General features: G+C 48.1%; 1 protein-coding gene and 1 non-coding gene across 2 annotated transcripts in view; one reads left to right on the forward strand and one right to left on the reverse strand.

Moving 5' to 3' along the window:
• Nucleotides 1–1400: 1400 nt before the first annotated feature.
• The window catches only part of Srd5a1 (steroid 5 alpha-reductase 1), a 35280-nt gene continuing 15761 nt past the window's right edge, over nt 1401–20919 (reverse strand). Inside the window, exons 3-5 of the mRNA XM_032894826.1 lie at nt 19221–19322; nt 12388–12538; nt 1401–3147 (exon numbers count right to left, since the gene is read on the reverse strand). Coding sequence (XP_032750717.1) covers nt 3081–3147; nt 12388–12538; nt 19221–19322 — 320 coding nt within the window. The 3' untranslated portion in view covers nt 1401–3080. The remainder of the gene's footprint in view (nt 3148–12387; nt 12539–19220; nt 19323–20919) is intronic.
• Nucleotides 5023–5152, forward strand: LOC116894973. Its single transcript, XR_004387164.1, has one exon. It is a non-coding gene; the product is annotated as a small nucleolar RNA SNORA24 (small nucleolar RNA).

Raw genomic sequence — 20919 nt, forward strand, 5'->3', positions numbered from 1 at the left:
CTCATTTATAGGAAACACACATCCCCAAAACCTAAAACCATCCTAGCTAAGTAAACCCATACAGAGCAGTGCAGGCCTCCGGCAGTTGTGAGTGTAACAAAATACCCACCCAAAGTCAAAAAACCAAGGTAAAGTTAAACTCAACAGTAGCTTAGGTTAAAACATAAAAAGGTAAACATTGGACCTGGAGGAATGGCTCAGTGGGTGAAAGAGCCGACTGCTCTTCCGGAGCACTGGCTTCCGGAGCACTGGCTTCCGGAGCACTGGCCTCCGGAGCACTGGCTTCCGGAGCACTGGCCTCCGGAGCACTGGCTTCCGGAGCACTGGCTTCCGGAGCACTGGCTGCTCTTCCTGAGAACCAGCATTTGATTCCCAGCATCCACATGATAGCTCAGATCATCTGTGACTCCAGTACCAGGGATCTGATGGTCTCCCGTCCTCTATAGGTACTACATGTATGTGGTATACAGATACACATGTAGGCAAAACTCACATGTTCACATTTTTTTTTAAAAAAGGTAATTTAGTGTCAATGAAGGTGTATTCTAACCACCCATATTCTCCCACCCGCTGTAGAATCCTTTCTTGTTTCCTTTCTGTATTAAGTAGATCTGAAAAAATCTCAAATTAAGTAAGTGGTACTTGACTCATTACTGTAGGGGTAGCACACACATGCCATGGCGTGCATGGTGAGTTAGGCTAAGAGGACAGCTTTGGGGTTGATGCTCCCCTTACATCTCTGTATGGTATTGAACTCAGGCAGCCGAGTCTGTGCAGCAAATGCATTTACTGGTTGAGCCATCTTGCTTGCCCACGAAGTAAATGATTTTTACCCATGAAGTAAATAATTTTTAAAAAGGGGAAAGAAAATATCCAAAGGGCTAAGGTAGAAAAGACATCAGTAACCAGGCAAGGAAAGACATCAGTAACCAGGCAAGGAAATAAAAGAATACTCATATTGCCATATGCCCAAATCACATGGGAATCCAGAGAATCCCCAATGTTTTTCCGCCACATTCTTGCTGACATAAGCAGCAAATGGCAACAATGTAACCACTTTGACAGACATGGGACAGTTTTGAAAGCTGCTCGGCTAGAAATCCGAGGGTGGTGGCAGGAAAAGCTGGCCTGCATGAGATAATTTAGCAGTGTAGTTTGACAAGGTGAAGCCAGAAACATTCATAGCTTCATTTTGTTCCACTTAAAAACCTGTTGAAACAGATTTTCATTTGAATATCTAACAACCTTAATTAAAACCATGAAAGGGTCTCTAACTATGCACCCTCACCTAGGGTATTAAAGGGGGTTGGACCACCCACCACTGGGAAAGAAGTGAGCTTCCAGGGCTGAATACTAAAAAGGTGATGGTGCCAACCAGTCATGAAGACAAATAATACATCTGTACTTATAAATGTAGTTTATTAATTTCCTTAACAATCATGGTTCATACAAGTAAGTTGAGTTGTAGGGAATGAAGTATATAGTGTTAGGACAGGATTCCTCTTAAATTAATCTCACTTAGTATGTGGGCAGCTTGGTCCTTCATAAAGAAAGAGGCATCACAGAGCTAATGTGTGATGTGGCTTAGTGTCAGGGCATCTGCCTAGCAACCTGGAGTCCTGGGTTCCAAGTTTATCTAGCACCATGCCCTCCAAGGGAGGTCAAGTTCACAGCAAACATTCCCAGGGTCTCAGCTGAACATCTCCTTCCACACAAACGTTTCAGAACACACCAGACAGGCCTGAGGTTTTGAGAGGAGACCTACAATGTTTAGTGCTTTAGGTTTTCAAGCAGTTACTTGGCCAGAAAGGGGGAGGGTAAAGGATTGAAGGGTAGTTCCCCATTAAACACTGTTCTTTGTTAAAATGAATTAGCTGCGTCATGAAGTTTTCTGGGTCAAGTCTAGACAATCTGCGAACCAGAGGAACAGAGAATAGTTTCTGTCTGAGAGCAGAAGAGCTCAGGAAGCCCTGATGGGAAAGCCAGCTGGAAAGGGCCCACAGAGGTGGCAGCGGGCACACAGAGATGGTCCGAGTCAGGCGAGTGGTGAGCACCGTGCACGCCATCAGGTGTGCCCGCAGGTCTTCATGCAGCATCTTCACTGGGTTCAGAGCACACAGTTCTATCCGTTCTGTTTCCTTTAGCTGTGGTGGCAGCGGGTGAGAAGTGAGTGCAGACGCTGCCTTGAGGCAGTGTGCATGGGTCCGGTGGGAATGGCTCTTCACCAGTGGGCCTCAGCCTGCCCAGAGCAACAATGGGTTTACATTCCCAGGCACACATCTTTCTCCCAAGCTGGTGCCTGTGTGGGCGGCGTCTTTTATTACTGCGGTCACTTCTTTGGACAGTTAGCTGGTTGTTATCTTCATTTTTTTTTTTTCCCCAAACAGGGTCTCCCTACACAGTCCAGGCTAGCCCTGAGCTTTCTTTGTGTGACATGATTGGTCCTTGGGTGCATTCAAAATAACAAATTTTGTTTTGATATTTTGTTTTGTACTATTAAGAAAAAGTTTTGTTTTGTTTTTAAGGAACTTAATGAATTCTAGCCCAAAGGAAGAGCAAAAATGGGGTCATCGAGTGAATGGAAGCACTCTGCTGTCTCACCTCCTGAGGACAGGACATGTGGCAGGAAGGCTTCTCTTACCAGTGTCTGGAGGGAGTGGGGGTGGGTCCAAGAGGTCTGCGGTCAAGGATGGCAGACTGTGCTTGGGCCACACTCCCACACCTCTGTGGCAGAACACACATCAGTGAAGGAGGCCCGTGACTGCTGCTGACTTGGGTGGAATCCTTGCAGGATTGTAAGGGCTGCTGATTGCTGAAGTCAGAGAGCGCCATAATGACTCAGGGCTACCTGCTTCGGATCCAGCAGGCAGCGTAGCCCCTAACTGCATGTGGTGGATTAGTTTATCATTGGCTTTGTCCTTTACCAGGGGACAACACCCTCCCCCCACCCCCCAGCCTTTCCTGAGAAAGGGGCTGCAGGAGAATTAAGGAAAACAATTCATTCATAAGTGCTCAGAGCAAAGTCACCAGGGAGACAGACAGACGCTCAGCTCATGGGAGGCAACAGCGCTAACAGAGCACTAAAGCACAAATGGAATCATTATTTTTCTTGACTTGGGGTAATCTTCAAACTTCTCATGGTACCACCTGAAACGAGAGAGAAAAGATTTCGGAGCCGATTCATTTCAAGGCTTAAGCATTTGTGAAGAAGTTGACAAAGGTGACTGCAAGAAATGCCACGGGCTTCTTTTTTTTACATTTTAAAAGTGTGTGTGTGTGTGTGTGTGTGTGTCTGTGTGTACACGCACACACCGTGGTGAGTGTGTAGAGGTCAGAAGACAAATTTCTGAAAACTGACTCTTTTTCCACTGCATACACACCAGGCACTGAACTCAGATTCTCAGGCTTGGCAGGAAATGCCTTAGGCTACGGAGACAGCTTGTCAGCCTTAAGTTTCTTGTTTTGTTTTCTTAACAACAGGGATGTTTAAAGTGTAGTTTTGTCCCTATTTGAACAATTTCAAGTATCTGGAGTGTGCCTCAGAAGCGGCCTGGGTAAATTCACCTTTCCTTTTGGAAGGAACGTAGTTGGTGTACACTAAAGACTGAAGTGGGTTGGTCTGGTGCTGCTTGTATTGTAATGCTAAACACTGGATTCCCAGGGTGAGGTTGCTCCTTCCAACCCCTCGATCCTCAGATCCTCACGTACACCAAGGGATGCTCTGAACTTTGCTCCCCAATGTAACTGGTCAATAAAAGGCTACAGCCTGAAAAGGTGAAAGGTGAGACTTGAAGGTCGAGGGAGGAGGTCGCAGGTAGAAGGAGAAGAGGGAGAAAGAAGTGGAGGTGGAGGAGGCTGCCATGACCAGGAGGAACTGCAAATAAGGGATTTCATAGCTGGGGAATAGGTTAGGATGGTTCCAAACACGCCCAAGCTAGGCTTACGGCGTGTAAATAGAAGACCTGGGTTGCATGTGTTTTATACCGGCTAGCTAGGATTATATATTCACTCAAAAACAACAACAATAACAAAAAAAAAATACAATTGGTAATAGCCAAAATTCAGCTTTCCACTCCAAACAAATGGTATCTTTAGTTTTGATATAATTACATCAACATGGGCTGCCAGCTCGGGAGGTTGATAGCCAAAGAGGCGGAGAGAAAGGGTGGGAACGAAGGAGCCGTAGCCACTTGAGAGGCTTGGTTGGAGGATGGCCTGAGTCCGGGAGCTGGAGGACAGACTGAGCAAAGGCGCATGAAGCCTCATCTGCGGAAATTCACTTTTTCCTTTATGAGATTTAGAAATGGTATACAAAAAGAAGCTTCCATAGGCACGGAAGATGCTAAGCAGAGTAAAGATGATAAAGGAAAATGATTATTTGTTAGTGTAGCAGAAATATGAGACAAGGACTGGGAAGAGAAGCAGAGGCATTATTTGCTGTCTTTGGGTCGATCTAACTGTGATCCACAAACACAGAAATGATAACCTATGGGGTCGGCCACCACAGTCACTGTCACATGCTATCTAGACAATAGGAAAAAACGACAAGAAGATGGCCAGGGCCTCTGCACCTCCTGTCACCTCCTTGGCATGAAACTCGGGGATGGGACCCTTTTCCAAAGGTTATGAATGGCTGCCAGTGCAGACAAGGGACCCATTTCCCAGTGTGACTGTGGACACTCACAGGTGCTGAAGGCCTGCCAGGGGCTCGGCTGCCTCACACAGCTCCTTCTTAAGATGCCCTGGGGAGCTCTTTTGCTGCTCTTTGGACAGCTGTATGTAGTTGTATTGTGCGAATGATTTGGGGGCCCTATTTGCGAGCGACCAAGATGCGGGAGCCATAGGGCGGTAATGGTGCTGGCCGCAGGCCGTCAACTCTGCAGAAATGTAGTAAAGGCTAGCTCGCTGGCCACCATGTAAAACCGATATGATGTGAGGCTGCGCCACTCCTAGTTGGCCACCGCTGGGTCAAATGGTGAGTGCCGCCTCTGGGATTTAACTTGGATTTTGGGTTGTGAAACTATCCATGTATCTTTGGGACCTGCCTCCTGTGGCAGTCTCCCTTCCTAGCCATGGAAGAGCATGTTCTTGTTATTGGCAAAGCTGTCACCATTTCATTGGTACCAGATTCTGACTTGAGCAAGTAACATTCTAAAAAAAAAAAAAAAGATGCCCTGGGGATATCTGAACAGGGTGCCCGTGTGGATGAAGGGCATTGGTTCTTCTAGAAGCTGCCTACTGAAAATGACCCAGAGGGGCAAGGGCAAAATAACCAGGAGAGCACAAGCCAGCAAAGATGACGGTGCACACTGGTAGGGTGACCTGGCACACGGCTGAGGGATGCTGTACACCTCTGGCTACTATGTGGTCGAAGGTCATTAGCCTAAAGGTGGTGTAAAACTTGTTGAAAAATCATTAGCTAGTCAGGAACGAGATGTGTTGATTGCACAATTAAAGCCTTTCCACTTAAATTACTGAAATCACAGTCCGCCTCAAAATGCCGTCTCTTACGACTTCCACGTCTGCCTCCCTCTATCTTGTATGATTCATGCCAATCAGTCCTGAAATTGTGTTGCAGTGAGCTAGTGTGTATATGACTTCCGGATATCCCTGCGCTCCCAGCCCCTCCACAGCAGGCCCTACTCAGGGACTTATTATCTTTCTGTCTCGAGGGCTGGAGTAACGCTGGACTTCACAGACTACGCTTCTGAGTCTTGGGCTGGAGAGGTGGTGGGAATGGCCAGCGATCCACAACACATTCTGTTGTCTTCCTTTTTCTAAATCCCTACTGCAAAAAAAAATCCCATCACTGTATCCCGAGGACACATTGAGGTGGTTTCTTTTTTTTTTTTTTTTTCCTTTTTCTTTTTTTTCAGAGCTGGGGACCGAACCCAGGGCCTTGTGCTTGCTAGGCAAGCGCTCTACCACTGAGCTAAATCCCCAACCCCACTGAGGTGGTTTCTAAAGGGTCATTAAACTGGTAAGTAGGCAGCATTACGGTAGTTAAATCTCGCTCTTAGATTTCAGTGTTTTGTCTATGGCTGACCTTTAGGTGCAAGCATTTACTATGAACAAACAAGAGTGTGTCTGTATCTGCTCTGCCACGTTCTGGAGAACTGCGACCTATCAGTGTGACTTGTCAAAGACTCAATGCTGTGCTAATTAAGTATGGCTGCTTGGCCTCCTGAAAAAGGCAGCCTCCCCTTACACTTCTTTAAGTTTTATTCTCACCAGAGTACATGTATTAGCAAGCTACAACAGCTAATGTCCTAGGAGGCGGCTGTCCGTGCAAGCATTTATAAACTGGAATTGCACTGTTTCTACAGTTTCAGTGCCAGGCAACAGCGTTCTGCCACACTGCAATGAGTACACAGCTGGGACTGTCTCTTTCAGGTGTTTTCTTCTCAGTAACTTATCAGATGGTTTGACTGTTCGGTTTATTGAGCTCTCTCTCTACATATATGTCAGCCTAGAATTTGTTCAAAAGTATTGGCCTTGCAAGCTAAGGACAAAGTAATTATTCCTTTGGGGGTGGGGTGTAGGATGTTGTTATGTTACCTTGGCAGGTCTGGAATTAGAAATCCCTCTGCTGAGTCTCTCAAGGAGCCCGTCTCCTAAGTGATTTTAAGGCTCCTTATTCTTATGGGGGAAATGTGACCATAGCTTTAGAGTCCACTGTGAGGTATCAGGGTTCTGTCCAGGTCCATTAAGAAAGTGATTTGCTCCTAGTCAAAGGAATGGAATCTACCTCTAGCCTTGGGTGGGGACCTTACATTCTGATCTACTCCAGTGAGTACACCATTCATTAAAAGTTCATCCAGTTGGGACTGTTAGTCACCTGGCCAAGGGACCCTCGGGAAGTCACATTCATTTAAAGCCACGGTAAAGAGACAGGAGGAACAACTGCCCCTTGACGAGATAGCACACTTTCCCTTTGAGAACCCTGCCCTCAGTGCAGTTGCTTATGCCACTAACAGGCAGTCTGCTGAGCCTGCTCACTTTACTGAGCTTAAAAGTCTTTCTTTTCCTTCTTTTCTTTCTTTTAGACATCAGGTCAAAGCATAAGCCCATTTTCCTGGGCATTGCCTTAGTTTGGGTTTTACTGTTGTGAACAGACACCATGACCACAGCAACCCTTACAAAGGAAAATTGTGCCAGCTGGCTTACAGTTCAGAGGTTTAGCCCATTATTGTCATGGCCACACCTCCTGATCTATGGGTGCCATTTTTATTCAAAGCACCCTTTTTAGAATCACAGCCACTTAGGGATCAGGATCCCTGGCTTGGCAGGAGTTTCTGGCTCCTTTCTCCTTTTACAAACTGTTCCATCTGTACGAAGAAATAAATTTTGATTCTTAGAGCCAGCCCTGTTAATAATTGTTCTGAAGAGTTAAATCCACTGATTTAAGCAGTTTGATGACAGTGTATTAAGCTGTGACCTTGTGCATATCCCATTGCCTTAGGGTCACTATTACTGCTATGAAACAACCATGGCCAACTTGGTAAGGAAAGGATTTGTCTTCCACATCATTGTTCATCACCCAGTCCAGCTGGAACCTGGACGCAGGAGCTGATGCAGAGGTCATGGAAGGTGCTGCTCACTGGCTTGCTTCTCATGGCTTGCTCAGCTTGCTTTCTTATAGAATCCAGGACCACCAGCCCGGGGATGGTACCACCCACAATGGGCTGGGCCCTCCCTTCTTGATCACTAATTAAGAAAATGCCTTACAGGCCTGCCAATGGAAGTCTTTTCTCAACTGAGGTTCTCTCTTCTCAGATGACTTTAGCTTATATCTAGTCAGCATAAAAGTTTTTAGCAGGCTGGACAGGTGGCTCAATGGTTAAAGGCACTGACTGCTCTTCCAGAGGTCCTGAGTTCAAATCCCAGCAACCACACGTTGGCTCACAGCCATCTGTAATGAGATCTGATGCCTTCTTCTGGTGTGTCTGAAGACAGCAACAGTATTCTTATATATAATAGATAAATCTTTTTTAAAAAAAGTTTTTTTTGCATAGTCATAAAACTCTCTCATCTCTCAGACCCTTGTAACATGATTAACTTTCCAGATTTCTTTTTTCACTCTGGAAAGGCATCCAGCCATGTTGTGATATATAAACCAAGAGCACAGGATAGTCAGTCAGCCTAGCCGTATGCACTTCTGTTAAGTTTTCACGGCTCAGACCACGCCGTTGTCTGGCATGGAAGGCAGGGGTATGTAACACCACTGTACAGTAAGATGATACCACCTATGTACAGTCACTCGGTGTGGCTTCATAAACTGCTAAGGAAACCTTACGGAAAATACAAGGCGGTCTTAGTGATCTCTACAGTTGTGGCCTTCGCTTTGAATGAGTGGGAGTGGCAGATACGTGAAAGGCACGTGCTCCACGGTAGAACTGAAGCCAGTGATTTACACTGAAAGAATCCTCTGAATCCCGCACAACTCGCAGCGCCTGGAGCACCCGTCTGTCCTCCTTGTAAGGGATATGAATTTGTCCAGGTTACTCCATCTTTTGGGCCATTCTTTGGGAATAGGAATTGACAGGTCTTTAAATTTCATGTGTCTGGGTGAGTTGCAGCAAATGGCCTTGCTCAAGGAGAAGCAGACAAATGTACCCCCACCTTCACCACTGTCCGACCCAGAATTCCTGTTAGATTTGGGGTCATCGACTGCTTGCAAGTCTAGAATACCTTCTGCTGTCTTTAGACTCCACTAAGGAGAAGGCTGTGTGAATATAGGCTAATCCAAATTCTCCCACTAATCCAAATTCTCCTGCAAGGGAAACATCCCAGGGGACACTGGGTCTCTGCCTTGGGTTTTTTCGTTTGTCTAACTTGGCCCAGTGTTTGAGAAAGCAGCCAAGTAGTGACCTTGGAGGATTCTTAGAAGTTTTCCCATCTAACGTGAAACAGAACAGCAGAGATAGGGAAAATCTCAGGTCAGAGTTGCCTTTTGCCAACTTGAATTCCCTAGTCTATCTGAACAGGGATGGCTAGTCTGTCAGCAGGGAACAGCCACTATAGTCTAGTCTGTCCCCAGGAGAGGTCAGAATAAACAATGGGATCTCCATATCTTACCCATGGCTCAGTGTCTCATCACCCCCCAGTTTTCTCCTTTAGTAAACCACACCAACTCTGAGATAAGCCAGGAGCCACATCTGCTGAGTCTATCTGGGGCAGTTTCTATCCAATCCAGCCTCATTGACCTATGTTCACCTATGTTCACAGAGCTAGACAGAGCCAGCGTCAGGGAGGAGGCAGGGAGGCTCCTGCTCATTAGCCTATTGGTGCACTAGAGGAGCCAAGGAACCAAGATTTAGCTCCATTTTCAGCCACTGCTCCTCGTGCACAGGGACCATGGCCTCTAGCGACTGCTGTCTTGTCCAGGCATGCTGCTGTTCTTTACATCGGCAGCACTTGATAGGAAATACTAAATGGTGGCTCATCCCTGATTGGACGAATGAGCTGTCAATCATACTTCTGAAACTGGATGGGAGGGCAGGACTGAACATGAGGTGGCCAACTCCATTGCAAAGCAGTTTTCTTTAACAAAACTTGGCATTTGGATATGAAGCATCCAGAAATGGGAAATAAATAATTCAGTTTTCCACAGGAAATCTCTACTAGCAAAAACTCACAAGGCATTCTTGGCGTTGCCAGGGAAATCAGGGTCTCTAGATTCTCAATCTTACCAAGAGAGAGTTAAACAGTGCATCAGGCGGCGGCTGGAAGACAGTGACAGTTTCATTGGACTTTGAGAGAAAGAACAAGGAAGACAAGCTGCAAGCTGTCTTTGGCAGCTGTTTTTGGGGCTGGGGAGGACACGAAGCAGACAGAGACCGCATGCTCGGCAGTAGACGCCGTCAAGTAGCCGCACAGCAGCAGAAGTTACAAGACAGAAGGAGGGAGAAAGGGTGGCCGAGAGCAAGGTGCCTGTGGTGGTTTGAAAGAAAATGGCCCCCAGAGGCCCATAGGGAGTGGCGCTATCAGGAGATGTGGCCTTGTTGGAAGTGTGTCACTGGGGATGAGGTCTTCTAAGCTCTAGCTATGCCCAGTGTGACACAGTTTCCTTCTACTGTCTGCGGATCAAGATGTAGAACTATTAGCTCCTTCTCCAACACCATGCCTGCCTGCACACTGCCATGCTTCCTGCCACAATAACAGACTGAACCTCTGAAACTGTAAGCCAGCCCCAATTAAATATTTTCTTTTTTTTTTTTTTTTTTTTTTTTTTTGGTTCTTTTTTTCAGAGCTGGGGACCGAACCCAGGGCCTTGCGCTTTCTAGGCAAGCGCTCTACCACTGAGCTAAATCCCCAACCCCAAATATTTTCTTTCTTAAGAGTTGCTATGGTCATGGTGTCTTTTCATAGCAGTAAAACCCAATATAAGTTACTAAAAGATAAATGATTGATCCTAGCCCCGTTTAAACTTAAACACCCAGCAGGAAAGGTTAGTGCAGGGGTGTAATGAGTAGCATACTTTTCTAAGAGGTTAAAGGGATCATATTCTTTGGACACTGGGTTCAATTTCAACAGCAGCACCTATGTGAAGCCAAGAGACCGGTCCACTGTTTTAACCTAATAGTCAAGTGGTGGTTAAAACTTTTCCTCCTCTCTCCTCTCCTCTTCCTCTCCTCTCCTCCTCCTCTCCTCTCCTCTCCTCTCCTCCTCCCTCCCCTCCCCCTCTCTCTCTGGAAGGTCCCTCTCACTGTGAAACTAGCCACTCTAACAGCCACAAAATGCCAGTGTTCATCACTCTCTGGGATACACTAAAATGGCCACTAGCATTCTTGTCTCCAGTCCTTCTACCCCTTGGCTTCTACAGATGGTCCTGCAGAGAGAGCTCAAGATGCACTGCCTGACCAATCTCTACCGAAGCCACCTGGAGCAGCCCCAGAAGGCCACCTAAGAGTTCTTTCTTTTTTTAAGACCCATGTCCCTGTCAGCACCAAATGTTGTGTTTTATAAAAAGATAAGGAGAAAGGGAATATGTTTGATGGAGGTGTAGTTAGGTGTGGGGGAAGGGAGTGCCTCCGCAGGCCCATGCTGGGGCATCCCCTACCCCTGAGGGACCAGCCACAAGATGGGATAGTATAGACTAGAGTTTATTCAGGGCATGGGGAGGGGAGCTGAGAGGGTAGTAGAGACAGAGAAAGGCAGAGAGAGAGAGAGAGAGAGAGAGAGAGAGAGAGAGAGAGAGAGAGAGAGAGAGAGAAGAGGCCATGAGCGAAGTGGAGGCAGGCCATAAGCAGGTAGAGAGGGGGAAGGGAGTTGGCAGAGAAGGGAGAGGGGTGAGAGGCTGACAGCAAGGAGAAGAGGGGGCAAGCAGCCCCTTTTGTAGTCAGGCACACCTGGCTGTTGCCAGGCAACTGTGGGGCGGAGCTTAGATATACCGCTAACACCTGTAGACTCCGCCCCTTCTTAGCATGAAGCAGCTACAGCAGTCACTCCCTATTCCCTGACAGGAGTCAGTGTTCTTATCTAAGAAGGGGCTGCAGGGGAACCAGAGTAGCAGTTTTAGTGAACCAGGAGAGCAAATGCATTCTTCCTGTGATGACTGTTTGCTTCCTTCAAGGTCAGGCAGCCGGAAGGCACGGGGTGGGGGTGGGGCTCTGAACTATCACTAGGAGAAAGGGAAAGCCCTATAAAATAGCCAAGCTGGAATGCACACAACAGATTCCCAGCCCAGGCTCTTCCCATCCTGATGGACAAAGCTGCTACTTTTTCCCTCTCTACAGTTAGGTCAGTGCCACAGACAAGCAGCAGTTCTCTGCACTGCACTTCCAGACACTGCAGACAGTGCACGTTCCTTTTCACGACCTTCCTTGCAGGCGTGCGCAGTGTCTCTTTACACCTGTCTTTCTCTGCAGGTTGCTCAAGAGGTCTTCAGTTCTTAATCACCAGGAAGTGGAGCTATCAAAGGATTAGGGGCTGTGGCCTTGTTAGAGGAAGTGTGAAAAGCCCTTGCCTAGTCCGGTGTCTGTTTGTCTATCTGTCTTTCCTTCTCTCTGCCTACAGATGGAGATGTAGCTCTCAATTACTTCTCCAGCATCATGCCTGCTGCCATGCTCCCCACAATGATGATAATGGATGGACCTCATCTCTGAAACTGTGCACAAGTTACCAGTTAAATGCTTGCATTCGTAAGTGCCACCTTGGTCATGGTGTCCCAGCAACTGAATAGTGACTGGCTCTTGTGATTGATGTCTGACCTTCCCTCTTCACCTGAGGATCCTCAAAGCTGCAAGTCCTGCTTCTGGGTTCTCGGTTTTTATGCAGTGGGATTAGCAATTCGAGTTAATGTTAGCATTCCCAAAGTGTAGCCCAGAAATTGTTATGCTGACATCTAAGAATGAACTTAGAAAGCAGAGATGTGTTAAAACTTACTGATGATGCTGCTTCGCTCTGGTGAGCAGTGTGCTGAGTGTGAACAGTGCAAACACTACACCCCGGAGGGACCAACTGGCCAGTGCAAAGCCACACCACTCCACGAGCTCCCCAAAATAGTTGGCTGCAGATACGTATTCAAACAGGCCTCCTAGATGAAAGGAGAGAAAAGGGAAACATCACTATAAATGGTACCTAGCAGGATTCTGGGAATTGTGTGCAGAACATAAATTCCAGTGGGAAAAAAGCCCCTGGCAGGATATGGACTGGAAGGTTTTATGAGGTGGAATGACAGGACTTAGGGCAGTAGATGCCTTTATGGAGGGAGGCTCTGCAGAATGTTACCTCCTACACAAGGCTACAGGAGAGGGGTGGTTGGTTTTCCGTGAATACCCCTGGTTCTGAGCCAGACAACTCAGGTGTTAGGTTGGCCAGGGGGGAGGGGAGAGGTGACTCAGGTGTTAAATTGTGGTTAGGGTCTGGGGTGGGAGAGGAGACATGGGCAGCGGCCATAAGCTGTTCTGTGTGTCCGAGGAGAAGGAGGCAGAGGTCAGTTAAGATTGCAGGATTAGATCATCGCTGGGAGTCAGGTTGAGAAACGAGCTTTGCTAAGACAGACAGATAGCCAGGCAAGGTAGCTGCTGTCCTCTGTCTGCAGGATTTGGAAACAGCTCTTTTCTGTAGTAAATTTTAGTGGCAGATTTTGGAAAGCGGCGTACAGGAAGGAGAGGTGGCAGTTTCTAGAGAAGGGTGTCAGGTCTGGGAGGCTGACAGGAGGGTTTATTTGGAGGAGGACCAGAGAGAGAGAGAGAGAGAGAGAGAGAGAGAGAGAGAGAGAGAGAGAGAGAGAGAGAGAGAGAGAGAGACAGAGACAGAGAGAGAGACAGAGAGAGAGAGAGAGAGAGCACTGAAGAAGGACACCTCAGATGTGAGGACTGCTTCCATGTGCGAGTTAAGCATAGTACCCTCTGGCAAACAGCAGCCATGCACTGCCTCTGCCAGCCTATGCCTTAGTAGAAAGGTTAGGACACATGTCAGAAAATGTCTAGACAGTTAGAGGGTTGCTGGGCCATGCCTGAAAGGAGGGATGAGAGTCTTCCTAACAGAAAGGAAGATATGTCCCCCAACCAACAGCTCTGTTTAGCCAGAGGACAGAGGCCGCTTTACTGCCCCACAGTTCTGTTTGGGGAGCTGTGCACCATGGTTTTTGAGGTGTCCACGTGTAGGATGATTAGAAAAGAAGCTTCTGGAGAAAGGAAGGAAATTCAAAGCTCAGCCAGAGCCAAGTCCGATGGTGGGGATGCCAGGAGTTCAAAGGGAAGAGGCAGGCAGAGAGCGCTCAAGGGAATGGAGTCTGGGGGTTGGGGACAGGAACCAGAGAGGAAGAAGGTGTGCTACAGTGAGAAGAGAGACAGACAAGGCAGGAAAACTTACAGTATGGTACTAACGGCTTATTTGGGAGGAAAACCTAGAGAAGAGTCAGTAAGGATCAGAGCTCATTTGCACACTGAGGTTTGTAATGTAGGGCACTCGAGAGAATTGAGAGCTTCCATGTTTGGCCTGGGGTTGGCCACTGCTAGGTGTAACCCAGGAGTGGTGAGTAGTGATCAATAAACAATGAACAACAAACAACCCTCTGTCAATTGGCCATTACTGCATCCTGGGAAGGTCATGGGGCAGGGCAGCCAAAGTCAAAAGACACAGGTTAATCAACTTCTAGGAACCAAAGTATTGTAGTTACTGGAATTGTCTCAGCTCAACCAAAACGGAGAAGTTTACAGAATTAGGAGCCCTTTGTTAACTGTCATCCATTGAGACAGACACCTTGCTACAAGTCGGACTCCTTCAACCACAACTTTGGAAGGGTCAGTATCCCTGTATCCATGCCTGTCTGCTTCTCCGACAAGTCTACAGTTATAGAGATGACATACGCGGCCACAGGGAGTGCAGAATAATAGCCAAACAGTAGCTGGCTTAGTGGTGGGCTGATATGGACCTCCAACAGTGAGGACAAAGCTCAGTCTCATGTACAGACCCACTCCTTTGAAATACATAGAGCCCTGTCCCAGGCCTGGCTCTGCTACAAACACAGTGGGAATCTGTGGCTCTTACAGAGTTTCAGGGGTGGTGAGGAAGTTCCATATCATCTGGGTGAGGCAAGTCTAGACGCAAGGTCCTGGGTAGGACTATACACATGTATACATATATACATGGCTGCTGGTTGCCAGAGGGTACTAAGCACAGTACAGTAGGGCTTCCTAACTCTGTGTCCAAGGCGTACAGAGCCTAGGAAGCCCGGAGCCTTGAGTGAATGTGTTGTCACGGGCATGGTCAAGTCAATGGGTCTCGGTCTTATGGGAGTGGCAACGCCTTCCCTGGCTGAGGCTCAGAGGATTGGGAAGGCCATTCTCTGGTCCCTGTGTGGTCATTGACAGTATGTGTAGAAAATGTCTACCATAGCTTTCTCCCCACAGATATTTACAGCCTAGACTGCTCCCTTACAGAGCCTTCTATCAAGGCCAGCTAAACCTCCCTCCTGGGTCTGGTTGTACTTCATACACTCCACCTCTGAACCAGCTCTGTGCGATGACCTCAGCTCTCCATTCAATGTGATGAGCTTCTGGAGGCTGTGGTTTCACCGTCAGATAGTCCTGTCTCGATCCTAGATCTTCTGTGTGACTATCTATTCCCTCACTGCCTCAATCAGGTCCAAGTCCCAAAGAGGGTCTGTGACCTAACGTACAATTAAAGGGCATGATTTCAAATTCTAGGGGTTAAATTGTAGCGCGCGCACGCGTGTGCACATCTCAAGTTCTGCACTTTTAGAATTCCTGTCCTCGTGCATCTGTGGTCAGAGCCCAGCAGGTTGTGGGGATCATGTGTTGCTTTAGATGCTTCTTGGGATGACACTGTCTCACTTGCCACCACAGAAAATAAGCCAGGCATGGTGGCACGGGACTGTTACCTCAGCACCAGATATGTGAGATCCTGCAGGAAAACCAAAGTGTCTTAGGGATATGACTCAGGACTTAGGGTATAGGCAGTGCTGCGGGAGAGGCTAGTATGCAAAGGAGGACTAGAGTCTGGGCATGTGGTCAAAGGTAGCTGAGGGTGCTTGTCACCAAGTTTGATGACCTAAATCCAACCCTCTGACCCCACAGGTTGGCAGGAAGAACTGAATCCATGAGTTGTCCTCTGACCTCCAACTTGTGAGGTGACATGTGTCTGCCCTGCACACATACGAATACACATACCCACATGATGATGATGATGATGATGACGATGATGAAAAATGGAAAAACAAAACGAAACAAAACCCTGACTCCTCGAACTAGGCACCTCTGCAGTCTCCCTTCAAATGCCACCCCAACATGGAGTGAGGCTGCAACAGGACACTAAGTGATCTTTCTCTTTGGTGTCCAGTGTGGAGAAGTGACTTTCTGGGGGAAACATGTGGGGGTGGGAACAGGGGTGGGTGAGTGCACAGCTGACTAACATCCCAGACACTCTGCTAGGTACTGCCCCTTTAAGATACAGGCAGCGTCGTAAGGATGCATGTGACAAGACAGTGCGTGACAAGTGTGTATAACATGCCACAAACGAATGCACTGCCAAGACATTAATATATGCTAATTTTATAAAGCTTAAGATCAGGTCAGATGGCTCAGACACCTGCCTTGTAAGCACAAGGGCTTGATTTTGATCCCCATCCCACAATCTCAGATCTCGGGAGACGGAGGCAGGCAGATCCCAGGGCCTTCTGACCAGCCAGTCAATCAAGCTTTTATGTGCTCTTTACAACGTTTTGAACAAAACAAACCCAGTGAATTGTTGCTGTCACCTATAACCTACAGTGCTTGCCCTTTGTCCAAGTTGCATGCTGCGTGTGTGGACTCGCTGGGATCCTATCTCCATATCTGCCACCAACCTGTCAAACCACCTCGCTTGGCCTTGGCCGGTGGCACAGCTCACAGTAACTGCCTGCTCTGGTAAATGACTCTGCAGGGTGTGGCTCAGTCACTGAGCACAGACCTAGCATAGGAGAAAATGTGGCTGTGCTGAGGGTAGCGTCCAAAGAGTCTCTTGAAATCCATAGCGTTTGGCGAGGGGGTGAGTTCAAGACTCAGCTGTCACACCTCGTCCCGCGTGTCCTGGGTCTTCAAAACCACCAACAGAGTGCATGCAAGGGATGCTAGGGCAAAAAGCCTGTGTTTCCTCCTGGGTGCGGGGTGGGGGTGGGGGCGCTCAAGGATCTGAGCAGCCACCAAGCAGAGGAATGTCCGGGTGTAGCCAATGGTTTTCTGTCAGTTTCCTGCAATGTGTGCGGAGCTCCTCTGAATGGCAGGCGTGAGGCTCGGGCTTCCCCACCAATGCTCTCTTGACTTCAGTTTTGAGGGCATCCAGGGGCTTCCCCCTGCTTGTGGGGGTATCATGGAACCAAGTCTCAGACTTCATTTGATTCTGTTTTCCTTTCCATCTTTGACGTCGTCCTTCGGCGGGACCTGCTGGTTGTTCGGCTGTTGTTCTTGGTGTCCCTCCCCAAAAAGATTAGAAATGACGATCTGTCTACGAGATGGCCTGACCTTTCCTGTGTGGCCGTGGCATCTCTTGTTGTCTGGGAGACATCAGCCTTTGCATCTCTGCTGAGCTTGTTCTAAGGGCTGTGGAGGCCTCTGGGGATGGTGCTGCTGCAGACAAGGGGGCGGTTAGTCCTCACTGCGGGGTGAAAGCAGATCCGCAGGCAGCACTCTGCTCCAGTCAGTAGGCACCGAGGCTGCAGCCTCTTCATTTCTGACCCCCAAGACAAACCGCACTGGGTGGGGTGTCAGCTGCAGCTTCCTCTGCTCCCTGAGAGGCATTCCTGTTCAGACAGGTTTCACTGCTGTTTCCTCAGCAGTATGTCAGTGAGGGTCTCTTTACTTTCTCTTTCTTGATCTTCAGGTTTTTTGTTAATATGTTGGGACAGGTTTAGGACATAAATCTGCAACTGACATCAAGAAATGAGGGAGTCTTGGCACATGATGGCACATGATGGCACATGATGGCACATGATGGCACATGCCTTTGATACTAATCCTTGGGAAACGGAAGCAGGGATCCTGCCATCTCTGGACTCTATGAGTATCAGTGACGATGAAGTGTCCCCCATAGACTCATGTGTTTGAGCACTTTGTCCCCAGTTCCTGGCACCATCCAGGCAGCTCACAGAATTTTTAGGAGAAAATGGCTGTCAAGGTGGGTAGACCTTCAGAGTATTTCCAGCCCACTCCCGATTTTACCCTAGATCTTTCGGCTTCCAGATTCCTACTGTGAAGTATTCTGGCCATTTCTGCCATGCTTCTCGGCACCCTCTCAACTGCAAGCCAAAACAAATCCTTCCCCAAGTTACTTTCTGTTCAGTAACTGGCTCTAGAGATGAGAGAGGTGTGCTGAGTCTCTTAGATGTGGTGTTTCTTGAACCTGTCACTTCTGTGATGGCTTGGGCACTTTGTGCATCCTTCTATTTGTTCCCTGTATCTGGCTCCCATGGCTGGAATCAGGTGCTTATCATGCAGATGTTGGTGGGAGGCAGGAGGTAGGGGCAGGGACAGTCCCTGTCAGTCTCCTTTAGAAAGTCACACTGGACTCTCCTTTGGAGTTCACAAGCACTCACAACCTCAACGGCCCTCTCCCATCCCTCACCTCTTGCCCCTCTTCCCATTACACCCGGGTTGTGCTGCTGTCTCCTTCACAGTGAAACCTTCGCACCCAGAGGAGGGCATGTGACTGAGAAATCACTCTATACGCTTACATGGCTCAGGAAACTCCTGAAAGCGACAGGGTTGACAGGGTTACCACTGGGGAGGAGAGACTCTCTGGCCCATCAAGCTGCCAGTGGGCAAGTCAGGCAGGGTAAGTCCAGCAATGTGGCTTTCATGAGTCACTACCCTGGCTGGGGTGGGCTGTGGGGGGCCCAGCTGCCTCTGAGTCACCCCTGCTCCTGTAAACCACACCAACCAACCCACCTGCTCATGACTCTAGACTGGAGTAGAATCCTTTCTTCCAGCAGTCATTGGTGGGTGGGAGCAGACTTGGGGGGTGGGAGGAGTCACACAGCAGCCTGTCACACAACTGGACATCTTATTTTTGGTATTAGTCGACCTCACGTGCTTTCTTTATCAATATTTCAGGTTCATCCACAAAACTCTCCTAGTTTACCCATCAGTGACACCTCCATCCAGTTCTCTGTGTCAGCGTAACTCTTAAACATGGTGCTCTAGTTCCTCGTGGGACCCACGACTTTAGAATATCCCTTCTTTTGGGCATGATACTGCAGTGAGGGCTGTATAGATGTGGTGAAGGCAGGTACCACACCTAGACCACAGGGAACATAACCCACAGCTCCGAGCTTCTCAGATGAAGCAAGGGCCATGGATCTGGGCTGTAAATGAGCAAGAGGAGGTACCAGTTATACACGGTCACAGCGGATTCTTTGAACTCCACCACACACTCAGATGCTGTTGGCACGTGACTGCTTTTCCAGGCAATGTATTTTTAAAAGTTTTTCTAAACAAAAAGTCTCATCCAATATTTTATATAGCTTTTAAAGAGGGAGATTTGATAGAAGAAGCCATTCCGTCACAGTGCTGGACAGGAAGTACCAGAGTGGCCTGTAAGTCCTACTTATTGGGCCTCCAAACATTGACAGATGCTTAATCACCTGCCCAGAAGCCAGACCTAACTGTGGTTCGTGATGAAAACTTTCAGTTGGTAAATACGGCGCTGAGTTCGCAGAGCTGAGAAAGGAAGGCAGGCAGGCAGCGTGCAGAGCAAAGAGATCCCCTGGTACATACCCCTGGGTATCTTGTATCCAGTTTCCCCTGGTTTTCTCAGATTCCTCAGGATGTGGTCTGAGTGGATATTTATCACCATGCCCACTAACCACAGGGCAAAGCCTGAAGAATAAACAAGATGATTATAGTTAATAACTGGCAGGACTTAAGAAAGCCATGCTCAACTGAACAGCACACCACAATCCTTTGTACCAGCATCAGCCTGAGTGTGAGCCATGGCTGGCGGCAATGCCACGTGCTTCAGTGCTGGCTGTTTCCTTGAGCAAGCTTACGGACACCCATTCTCCCCAAAACACTCTGACCTCATTCGTGATCTCAATCTGTGTTTTTACCATGACAGGAACAGAAAACAGGACTTATGACCTGGACAGGGGAAGTAGCCTGCACGTATGACCTGGATAGGGGAAGTAGCCTGCATGTATGACCTGGATAGGGGAAGTAGCCTGTAGGTATGACCTGGACAGGGGCACTAGCCTGCACGTATGACCTGGACAGGGAAAGTAGCCTGCACGTATGACCTGGATAGGGGAAGTAGCCTGCACGTATGACCTGGACAGGGGCACTAGCCTGCATGTGTGACCTGGACAGGGGAGCTAGCCTGCATGTATGACCTGGACAGGGAAAGTAGCCTGCACGTATGACCTGGACAGGGAAAGTAGCCTGCACGTATGACCTGGATAGGGGAAGTAGCCTGCACGTATGACCTGGACAGGGGCACTAGCCTGCACGTGTGACCTGGACAGGGGAGCTAGCCCGCACATATGTTTATCTCCCCTTTTCCTCAGGAAACTGCATGAGGAAATACTCATAGTCTTCCTTCCATATAAAAAGAGGCAAAGACTGGCTATACATCCTACCCCTAAGGAGTAGGTCTAGATCCTAGGATCACGACTGCTCCTCTTTCCTCTCCTTCTTGCTCTGTAGTGCACATCTCTGGCTTTCATTCCATTAACCTCTTCCCAGTCCCCCCAGTCAGCTCTCCTCAGACACTTGGCCATTCATCTCCGTCCCCAGGAGCTACAAACAGGGACTCTCACCGCCCTCCACCCAGCACCTATGAGGCCTCTCTCCCTGGGGTGTTTCTTAGCGTGCTCAGGAGTGTTCTTGTTTTTAGGATGTGGCACGCGAGACTTTATTAAGGATACATTCATGTCTGCTTCTGCATGGAGGTGAGGAAAGAGGCTCTCAGAAGAGATCATCATGAAAAGCATATGTATCATATCAGTTGTTTTCAACCAGGAAAGGCAAGATGCCAAGATTCTGCTTTATAACAACAATAAAAAAATTATTCTGATATCAAAAGGCAAATCTGATTTTTCTGAGATATTAAAAATGTGAAGGCCAAATGGTGTTGCAACTGTTATCAGCGCTGTGTGCACTCAAGAAACCGTTGGATTTGCTGGGCCCTGGGATGCCCTCTCATAGTAAACAAACTCTTTGGAAGAGTCCTGGGTTTCCTCATCCTGATGCTACCACTGAAATTTTATGCTTTTCAAACATGTCAAATACTGTGGTAAGGCTTTTAAATAGTCACAAAGGAAAGCAGACAGTCCGGATTCCATGTTTACCCCATTTCCCTTCTAAAAGACTAGCTTTCCTCAGTGCTGAGGCGGGAAGAAAACTAGCATTTGTGTGTGCATCCGAGACATGCACTGAGTTTAACTCATGGGAAGTAGCCTGGACGTATGACCTGGACAGG

This window comes from Rattus rattus, chromosome 2 (assembly GCF_011064425.1).
Source record: "Rattus rattus isolate New Zealand chromosome 2, Rrattus_CSIRO_v1, whole genome shotgun sequence".
NCBI classification, from domain to species: domain Eukaryota; kingdom Metazoa; phylum Chordata; class Mammalia; order Rodentia; family Muridae; genus Rattus; species Rattus rattus.